The sequence below is a fragment of the Wasmannia auropunctata genome, unplaced genomic scaffold (assembly GCF_000956235.1).
Source record: "Wasmannia auropunctata unplaced genomic scaffold, wasmannia.A_1.0 LD335234.1, whole genome shotgun sequence".
NCBI lineage: Eukaryota > Metazoa > Arthropoda > Insecta > Hymenoptera > Formicidae > Wasmannia > Wasmannia auropunctata.
The window spans coordinates 12,617-23,212 of NW_012027656.1; the positions used below are offsets into that span (position 1 = coordinate 12,617).

At 27.2% G+C, this 10,596-nt stretch overlaps 1 protein-coding gene across 2 annotated transcripts; it reads left to right on the forward strand.

The window, feature by feature from the left end:
• The first annotated feature begins 681 nt into the window (after positions 1-681).
• On the forward strand, positions 682-10,033 carry LOC105457417 (BTB/POZ domain-containing protein 6). Of its 2 annotated transcripts, none has more exons than XM_011702069.1 (7): positions 682-944; positions 5,164-5,448; positions 5,538-5,685; positions 6,103-6,319; positions 8,704-8,890; positions 8,991-9,169; positions 9,409-10,033. In XM_011702069.1, the coding sequence occupies exons 1-7, from the start codon at positions 848-850 to the stop codon at positions 9,871-9,873; spliced, it is 1,578 nt and encodes a 525-aa protein (XP_011700371.1). In that variant the 5' UTR covers positions 682-847; the 3' UTR covers positions 9,874-10,033. The 2 variants fall into 2 exon arrangements, with proteins under 2 accessions (XP_011700371.1, XP_011700372.1); XM_011702070.1 differs by lacking the exon at positions 682-944 and adding an exon at positions 3,893-4,113.
• Positions 10,034-10,596: the final 563 nt, after the last annotated feature.

Below are 10,596 nucleotides of genomic sequence, written 5' to 3' on the forward strand. Positions count from 1 at the left end.
TAGCATCCTCTTAAGCCGCTATATTGAATTTTTTAAAAAGCCATGTTCTATTCGAAACTACACAAGTATACGAATATTTTAAGACCTCAAATATTTTTTTCCATTGCGTTATTTTTTGGAAGGAGGAATGTCCCACTTGATGCAAAACGTCTCATATACATATACCTATATATATTTTGTTAAAATCATATACATATAATTATAAATTATATAAATAATTTTTTCGTTTCTTCAAACTTTACTTTTTGTAAAAACTACACAATTATTTTTTGTTTTTTTTACTTTTTGTAAAAAAAAACTACGATTGTTTTTTCTTTTTATTATTTTTATGTACAAAAAAAATTTGTAAAAAAAGGAAACTAATATAGGGAGAGGGGATAAATTTTATATATAACTATATACATTTATATATATTAATATCATATAAATATTAATATTTTTATATGTATGTTAATATTTATGTTTTTATATTAAAATTTTTATCGGACATATAAATAATTAAAACGCACGATATCTTTATTTTGTATTTCAATGGAATAAACTGCGAACGGAGAATTATAAATAGAAAAATTATTTGATTATACGCGATTATATTATATCCTTCTACATTTAACAGTTGCGTCTTTTTGCGCGTGTGTACCCCTTCCATTTTCTCATCATTCGATGTCTATCGACCGACACAGTTGTGATAACGGTGGCGGCACTGTTCGACCAGCGCCCGTATGTGTGGAAAATGGCGGCCGCCTAGCTGACGACGCACGACCTTCTGAAGTAGTTCTGTGAATCGCGCGTACAAAAGATTACAAAAGGAACAGAAGATTGACGGCATTATTCGAACGTGACGACGATGGCAATGTCGAATCTGTACTCGAAGATCTCTACTAAGCCAATGAAGCGTTTTCAGGACAACGTCGCGGTCAAACAGACCAATGCTTGGATGAACGGTGAGAGAAACAAAGACAGTGGAGAAAGAGAGAAAAGATGAAAGAGAAAGAGAGTATGTAGGAAGGAAAGAGACTGCTTTCATTTGATGTGTACGAATGAGTGAGAGTATGCTGTTTATACTTTTGCGTCTGATTCTGTGAGGGTGAAAAACCTTGGTTATAATTATGTATATTAAAATATCTGTGTCCTGTGAGATATGTTGGAAATCTGTATTCATAGACTCCCGTCTATTAAATAACAAAAGCTCGCGTACTCCTATAATTATTTACGTATATATTCAAAAATGTTTAATTTTCTTCAAAGAATAATTCACAAATGTGCAAAAGTAAAAATAAAGCATATAAAATTGATTGGAAAGATCAAGTTGAAGATTTATATGAATGAAAATTGTTTTTTACTACATGAATGATAAATATCTTGATCTCAGATGTCAAAATGCAATCTTAATACAAAAAAAAAAAAACATTCTCAAATAACTGGACCATAATTATACTAGTTTACAGCAAAAAAATTACTTTGAACTAGACTAGATGTTTCTCATAGATTTTTGAATGCTGAAAATGCCGCGAGCTAAAAAATTTCAGCATGTCAGGTTTCCAAGAATTGAGATTTAATGTCCAAACTTTTTTTTACGATATTTGATATTTTTTGTAAAGAAGATTAATGTTATCTTGAAATTCCGATCAGAAGTCATGAATATATTGCTCATCCTTTATAAAATGCATTTTTTTTATTTCAATAAGTTACTTTTTAGCTATGTTATGAAGGATTTAAATATAGGATTTTTCTAAAATAAATTTTCTGTTTGATGATGAAATTATATGTACTTCTTAATGCTTTGTGCTTATCGATACATACAATGTAATTTATCATGACAGATTTCGCTAAATGAATATATATATACACAGGGTGTCTCATTTTAATCCATCTTGAATATCTTGAAGAAAACGCATAAAAAAATATGCCTTAGGTCAAAATTGTCTGAAAGAGAAATGGTTTAAAGAGAAACAAATAATGGTAAAGTAGCCGCCGATCGCGCATGCACATGTGACGCTGCCTCAGAGTCCCCATATTAGAAATAGTTCTTAGCTTCAATCTTTCATAACATGAATAAAAAGTAAGATAATTGAAATTTGAAAAATGTATTTTATAGGAAATGGTCAAGACATTCATAACTTTTGAAATTTCAAGGTACAGTTAACATTCTTTACAAAAAAATGTTAAATATCGCCGAAAAGCAGTTTTTTGGACATTAAACCTCAATTATCTTAGAAACCTAACATGTGCCGGAAAAATTTGGCTTGCAGCATCGTTTTCAACATCCAAAAATCGATGAGAAATACGTAATCTAGTTTAAAGAAATAAAAAACTTTTTTGTAAATTAGTGTTATTAATATATCAATTATTTAAAAAAATAAAGGAAATTTATGTGAAAAAATTTATGTAATTCTATTTAGAAAATTAATTACTTTGTAGTATTGAATACATATCAACTAACAAATCATCCATAAAATCAGCAGATTATATTTCATAATAAAGCAATTTTTGTCTCTCACATTAAAAAAATATATTTTTTCAATATTTTGTTTACGTGTTGTTTGTGTGCGTGCGTGTATGTAATATTATAATATTTGAAATACAATACTTTGTACTGTATGTCCAAAAAAGTTTTAATGTTTTAATAATATTAATTTTTATAATATTACATAATAAAAATATATTAATATAAGTATATTATTAATTTTTTATATAAGAAACTAAGATAAACTGAATTAAGGATGAATAATTTAAATAGTGAAACTAAATAAAACTATAATAGAATAAGACTCGTCTATAATTTATTACAATTAATTTCATTATAAACAAACTTATATTATATGCATATAGTTAAAACTTACTTCTATTTTATAATTTTTGAATTTATTTTAATTATTTTTACCATTATATTTTTTTAAATTTTTGTATAATAAAAAATTGAATTTATATCAATTACACATGAGTATTTATGTTACGTAATCAAATAACAAATAAAAATAAATACAAAAATAAGAATTAAAACAGAAAAAGGAAAAATATTAAAAATTGATGTGCCGCTATTATTGAATAAAAGCATCATTAAGAGAGAGGATGCATTTGAAAGTAAAATGTCAATTTTTTATAGTAAATTAAAGGCAGAAGGACTTGCTACAACATTTTTAATGCGGATTGACACACAATTTGTAAAAACGGAGAAAATAAACTTTCAAGTTAGTGATGAGAAAATACATTTTTATCAATATTATATGTTCGTTTATGTTGTGGGTTAGCCCATTGTTGCAGCAAACCTTACAATTGTTTCGAGCATATTTGAGCTAAAATTATTTTTTGATGTCCAAAAAAAGATGTATAAATATATAATCTTTTCATGATCTGAATAATTAGAAATGAATCAAGAAATAAAAAGATTTTAAATTTTAATTTGATTTGTTATTTGGTAGTACTTATTTGTAATAATTATCTTATTTTGAAATAGATTAAAAAAAAAGACTAAATCATTGCAAGATATGAGATTGTAATATTAAACAGTATTAAAGCCTGTGAAGTGTATTACACATATTTTCAAAATAATAAAAAAATTACATATTCTAGATTGCAATTAAAAATAATACAAAAAATTAGCGGTTTAAAAAATAGATCAAAAATTATTTGAATAAGAAGAGTTTTTACTTATGTTTTTATGTAATTGAGAAATAATGACGAAAATCTCAATATTTTATATAAGTTTAAATATTCAAAATAATTTATGTAAAATTCCATTGTGATGTAGAGTTTAATTGTCCACAACATTAATTTCTGCACCATCATAATAAAATTTAGCATAAATAGCGCCCACACACACACACACACCACACATCATTCAATATATATAATTTTATGTATGTGTATCTACTATGTATATTTTGTGTGTGTGTGTGTGTGTGTGTGTGTTTTACGCATTGCTTACGCCATGTATATTTCCAGTGTTGCGAAAAACGGCTCGTTACTATTTATCCGTATAACAATCAAGAGTATATGTGTAAATCAATGAAACAAAAAGTGAAAATTAAGCGAAATCACGCTAAATTGTCGTAATAAAAAGGTTAAAATATCGCAACTTCTGGACGATATTTTACATAATGTTTACTGACGGTAAATAATACGATTAGTGTCCAAAATAACAGATAACACCTTATTTTTTAAATTTACAGCTTTTATTTGACCCGTGGAGAAATAGATGTGTATACTCAGAATACTCCGAAAATATTGTGCAAATATATTTGAACTGAGAAAACTTGAGATCATAACCTAACTTGTACCCGCGCCCTGCCGCTGTCTCTAAACACAACTCGCTCTTATTTACGCATAACACAAAATTATTTTTGTTGAATTTAATATTATATTTTTTATGTAACTTTGAATAATTTAAATTTTTTATTTTAATTTAACACAATATATCACAAACATTACAGGATATAAATGTTAATAATAAAATAAATGTTTACAAATTAAATATCAGATAATCAAATCTACCGATTGAGAGTAAATTCTGTAAAGTACCTACTACACATTTTGTCGATAGAAAGATACAAAGTTGATACAGAATCTTGCATATATGCTGCTGATAAAATGTTGATAGAAATACAAGTTTGTCAAGAAAATATGATAGTAGATTAATGATAGAAATCTTGAATATACTTGCTACACAGTTCAATGCAAACTTGCGCCAGGAATAGAATAGAATCTATTTTCAACTGTGTTTTGATTCTGCTCGATTTTTTGCAGCTATTTTGTTATATCAACAAGATTTATGGGCAAACTACAATCTGGATGCAGTTGATACTAATTTCTGATAGAATTTGTTATCAATTTGCAGATAATATTGTGGAAATTTATTTATTGAGAATATAACTCAGATTATTTTTAGAAAAATCTAAACAAAATTCACATTTTCTATTAATCATTATTTAATATTTATACGCCAATTGATGAAGGTATAAATATGGATTGAAATTAGTTACTGTTTATGCAAATATTATAATTATTATTTTGAACTATATCATACAGTTACCTGCATTATTAATGATATGTACAAACATTTTCAAATTTCAAGTCCTGTAATGATGTTTCTCAATTTTTATAATATTTAATTTTATTTGATTTATCTGACATATATAATAGAAAGTTTTTTTTAAATTCTAGCGGAATCTCCAAATAACACATCAGAATCACCACCATCAGTGAGTCCACTCTCTTCGTCTATTGTATTACAACGCGAAGGAACTACAGTGAATCAACCATTGAGTGCTCCTGCATCGCCTTTGTCTTCCTTATCATCACCTGTGACCCAATTAAATTTACCATCACCCGGAGATTGCACCCAAGATCCAAACTGGCAAGCAACAAAACCTACAGTTCGAGAACGAAACGCAGCCATGTTTAATAATCATCTCATGGCCGATATTATATTTATTGTTGGCAGTCCAGGTACTTGTCCAAATTTTCCAAATCTTTCTTTAACTATTAATGACTATTATTTATCCAGAAAAATATTATAAATTATACTAATATCACAGGTCACACGCAAACAATACCAGCACACAAATATGTTCTTGCTACTGGCAGTTCTGTATTTTATGCTATGTTCTATGGAGGGTTACCAGAAAATAAAAGAGATATAGAAGTACCTGATGTTGAACCAGCAGCCTTTCTTGCATTATTGAGGTAAGCACAAGAAGCCCAAAATAATTTGGAAGCACTTCTTATAGGAAGAAACATTATTCACAATCATTAATAAGCCGAAAGATTTAGATCTTGAAATCTTAAGAACTTAAATGATTTTTTTCTATGATTCACATTATATATACATACATATAAGCGTGCGCATACACACATACGCACACAGCAGTGTACATATATATATATATACTGTTTATCACTGAACTATAATAATATAAGAAAGTAGAAACTAAGTGTACATAAAAAAATTTAAACTGAAGTAAACAACTTATTATAAAAAAAAATTACATATATATTATGTTACATAATGTTATTCAGTATGTTTTATAATGAAAAAAAATTATTTAGTATTATTCATTCATGAAGATAGTTACAGTTTTGTATAATTATGTTTCTTTTTAGATATATGTATTGTGATGAAGTGCAACTAGAAGCAGATACAGTTCTAGCAACATTATACGTCGCGAAAAAATATATAGTTCCACACTTGGCACGGGCGTGTGTCAATTATCTGGAGACGAGTCTTACGGCGAAGAACGCGTGCTTGCTTCTAAGTCAATCTCGCCTGTTCGAAGAACCCAATCTAATGCAACGTTGCTGGGAGGTGATTGATGCACAAGTAAGTCAAATGCAACGGACGCTAAGAACCATTACTTTGAGTGACAAAAACTTGGACAGAGCGCTCGAAGATAACTCAAGTCCCTCCAGTGTCTCAATCAATAATGTTTCGAGCTTACATTCTTGTGTTTATGACAATAAATTCGATAGTTTGCGATATCGACGTACGTACAAAAACAACGGCAAACTGATCGATGACAAATGCGAAAATTTCAAAGGCAGGTTATCGATAGTGCCGCACTGTTTAAGTCTCTCGGAAAATGATTGTTGTACAAACATCCTCGCAGATGAGCAATTGTCTCTCTCACTTTTCCGCACACGAAGTGAACCTTATTTTCCGGACAATAAGTTAGATCAGATTGAAGTCACACAAAATATCATGTATCAGGATAATTTAATAGATGAATATGAACGCGGTAAAATCAACAATCATAACGATGTCTCTAATACAGCAACAAATATTAATCAAGTAATCAGCTAAATAAAAATCAATGGATTTTTATATATAATTGTACTGAATCTCTTAAGCGCATAATTGCATACTTATAGAAAAATATTTTTTTTTTTATTTCTTTCATACTCGGATTTGTATTAACATAAGATTGTTTGTTGTAAAATAATTTCTCAAAATTAATTGTTCAAAAAATGTCTACGTTAATATTAATTTTCTATAGTAGATTTATGTGTAAGATGTCCCGAAAGCAATGCATGGCCTTCTTATGACAGATTTTGACTTCTAATATTTATATTCAATTAGAGAATATTTTAGATTTGAGATGTACGACTCATGAAACAATCTTTGTATGTGTTTTTAAGCTTTTTTCGAACAAAAATAATCGAAACAATTTCTTAAAAAAATATTCATAGATATGCGCAAGCATTAAAAACATTACATTCATCGTTCAACAATTGATCATTGAATATGAAAATAGTTCTGATAGATTTTTTATTAGATTCCTTTTATTTATAACGTTTTAATATGAATATCATGAGTTCATATACGATTATACAATTATATATGTAGCATAACATTAATTAACATTTGTTTTGATTTAGGAAAAACACTGCAAATTTTTTAAAATCTATGTTATTTATTAATATTTTTGTCAAGAATAATTTCGTACAAATCTTTGTATTAAATGTAATAATTAAATAAGGCGAAAATATTTCAATAAAATTGGTCGTTTTTCAATAAACAATGGAAATGTTATATTTTATGACCGATTTTGCTACAATTCCCTCCACATAATATATAAACATAAAATGTATATCTACATATAACATTTAAGTATTTTACTGATTTTTATTGCCATTTAATTGATTTTTATGATTATTATTTCATAAATTGTTGTAGTTGTTTTCATAGAAAGATTTTAATTTAATATTTCAATATCTATTCATATTTTTCATGTAAATATCATATAATGGTTATTATAAGTCTTATTATAAGCTTTATACTTATAATAAGACTTATAATAAACTAATCGTTAACATAAATTAAATAAGGACAAAGATATGAGGCTTTATCTTTTTCTATCAATATTAGTTAGGAAAGATTTTTTTAATCAAATTATTTTAATATTATATTTAATATTATATGAATTGCATAAAAATTATATATTAAACAAATTGATACAAACACATACATTAAAAAATTTATGTGCAATGTTATTTAAATAAATATAAGTGTAAGTTTTATTACGAAACAATTTACAAGTTACATCTTTCTAACAAGAGACTAACACATCAAATGTCCCCTTCTAATTTCAAAGTTTTCTAAGTTTTGGATATGTTAAAATATAATAAAATAAATAAAAATATGAGACACACTTTTTTATAAATGCTTTCTTGTATGTTGTTAAGAGAATAAAATTATTAGAAAAAATCGATATATTTTTTTTTAAGTAAATATCTAAAATATAAAAAATGGAATAAAGTAAATGTCTAAATTATAAAAAATAGAAAATTTATTAATAATATAGATACAATATTATTTGTTTTAATGGTTTCAAGAGTATTTTTATAAAAAATTTTTATTATAATAAAATCTTTTACTTTTATTTGGAAATTTTTTTCGTCTTTTATAGTTACGATATTTGTTTCAAAAGATAATAACAAATTTTTTTCAAGGATGATTTTCATTCCCTTAAGTGTCATCCTTAACGAATGAGAAAGCACTTATAAATAATATACATATCTCTTATTTTCGTCCATATTTCAACATAGCCTAAGTTTACTAAAATCAGAAGGGAATACTTTTTGTGTTCCCTTATAAGACAAATTTTAAATCATAACGTATATATTATAGTTATCAAAATAATACAATTATTAAATAACAGTGATACATAACATTAAATATTAAATAAAAAATCTATTGTATGACAGGCAGAAATGGCACTAAGATCTGACGGCTTTGTGGATATTGACATTCATACACTAGAATCTGTTTTATCTCGAGAAACATTAAATTGCAAAGAAATCCATATATGGGATGCTGCATTAAGATGGGCTTCTGCGGAATGCATACGGCAAGATCTTGAGCCTATTCCCGCCAATCAAAGGCAACTGTTAGGTAAGATAAGCTAATACTTTTCTTTTTAAAATAAATGTTAACTCTATACATATATGTATATATGTGTTTTGTGTGCATTTGGTATGTTTTTTATTTTTAGGATCTGCCTTGTATTTAATTAGACTTCCCGCTATGAATCTTGAAGAATTTGCAAACAGTGCTGCACAGACAGGAATCTTAACGCATCAAGAAACAATTGACTTATTTCTGCACTTTACAGCCAGTAACAAGCCACAACTTTGTTTTGCTACCAAGCCACGCCAAGGACTCAAAACTCAGGTAAGTGAAAATCACCATATTATATGAAATTATAACATAAAGTCTCATACAATGTCTGTATTGCATTTATACTCTCGCCATTTTATTATTGAAAGGGCAAGACTTTTTTGTAAAGAAATGTCAAGTAAATAATTTCAATATTTGTTTCTATTATATTATCATAGCTAAAATAGATAGAATCAGAATAGATAGAAGAGAATACATAGAACAGATAATTAAAAAAAAATTGTTATTTGCAGGTTTGCCATAGATTTCAATCCTGTGCATACAGGTCAAATCAATGGCGATATAGAGGTCGTTGCGACTCGATTCAATTCAGTGTTGATAAAAGAATATTTGTGGTAGGTTTTGGACTGTATGGAAGTTCGTCTGGTGCTGCAGATTATAATGTCAAAATAGAACTTAAAAGACTCGGAAATGTTCTAGCGGAGAATAATACTAAATTCTTCTCTGATGGTTCGAGTAACACGTTTCATGTATATTTTGAGAATCCGATACAAATTGAGCCAGAATGTTCATACACAGCAAGTGCAATATTAGATGGTGGGGAATTGAGTTTTTTCGGTCAAGAAGGCATGTCGGAAGCCACAGTCGGCAGTGTGAACTTTCAATTTCAGTGTAGTTCCGAAAGCACTAATGGTACCGGTGTTCAAGGAGGACAAATCCCCGAATTAATTTTCTACGGACCACCATCCGATGATTGACGGAAAATCGCAACAGAGCTTATGGTTTAATTACTGATTTGCAACAAAAAAATGTTTAGATATTAGGAATAAAATCTGCAAATAATGAAACATAAGCAAGGAATTTGTATTTCGCAAATGTTTAGATTTAACGATCTGAATACACAAATTTCAAATTAAAGTAGTTCTGAAATACTCAATATTCAAGAAAATGTATATGTGTGTGGGTGCGCACACATACATTTGAATTCCAAATAAAAATGCTTTTTGAAATTCTGAAAAATGATACTTGAAATATGAATATTAGGAATAAATAGAATAATATTGCATCTAATATTTTCAAATATATAAATTATTGATTCTACATACAGAAAACTATTTTTTCTATTGTAAATACCATTAATTTATAATATGGATGTTTCAGCGAAATTATCATTTCTAACACAGAAATATTTATTGAACTTTATTTTGACGTCTCGTGTCTATTAATTAATCAGATAGATTTGTTCATTGAAATTTATATATATTTAATTAAATTTTTAAGCTTCCCAAATTAATATTCTATTATTATCAATTAATTTTCGTAAAAAATATAATTAAAACATGTTAGAAATTTGTTTCAAATCCAAACACGATATTAAATTTTAATATCCACTAGCGATTTTAAAATAGGCTGACGTGATTTGTTCAGAAATCATATTTTCGTAGAAGACAAAAATAGTATGTACAGTATATTATACAATT

Bases quoted from the DNA above. Each gene is read 5' to 3' on its own strand.
- LOC105457417 (XM_011702069.1), top strand. From the start codon at position 848: ATGGCAATGTCGAATCTGTACTCGAAGATCTCTACTAAGCCAATGAAG. The intron at 5,686-6,102 runs GTAAGCACAAGA...GTTTCTTTTTAG, and splicing joins GCCTTTCTTGCATTATTGAG to ATATATGTATTGTGATGAAG. The intron at 8,891-8,990 runs GTAAGATAAGCT...TTTTATTTTTAG, and splicing joins CAATCAAAGGCAACTGTTAG to GATCTGCCTTGTATTTAATT.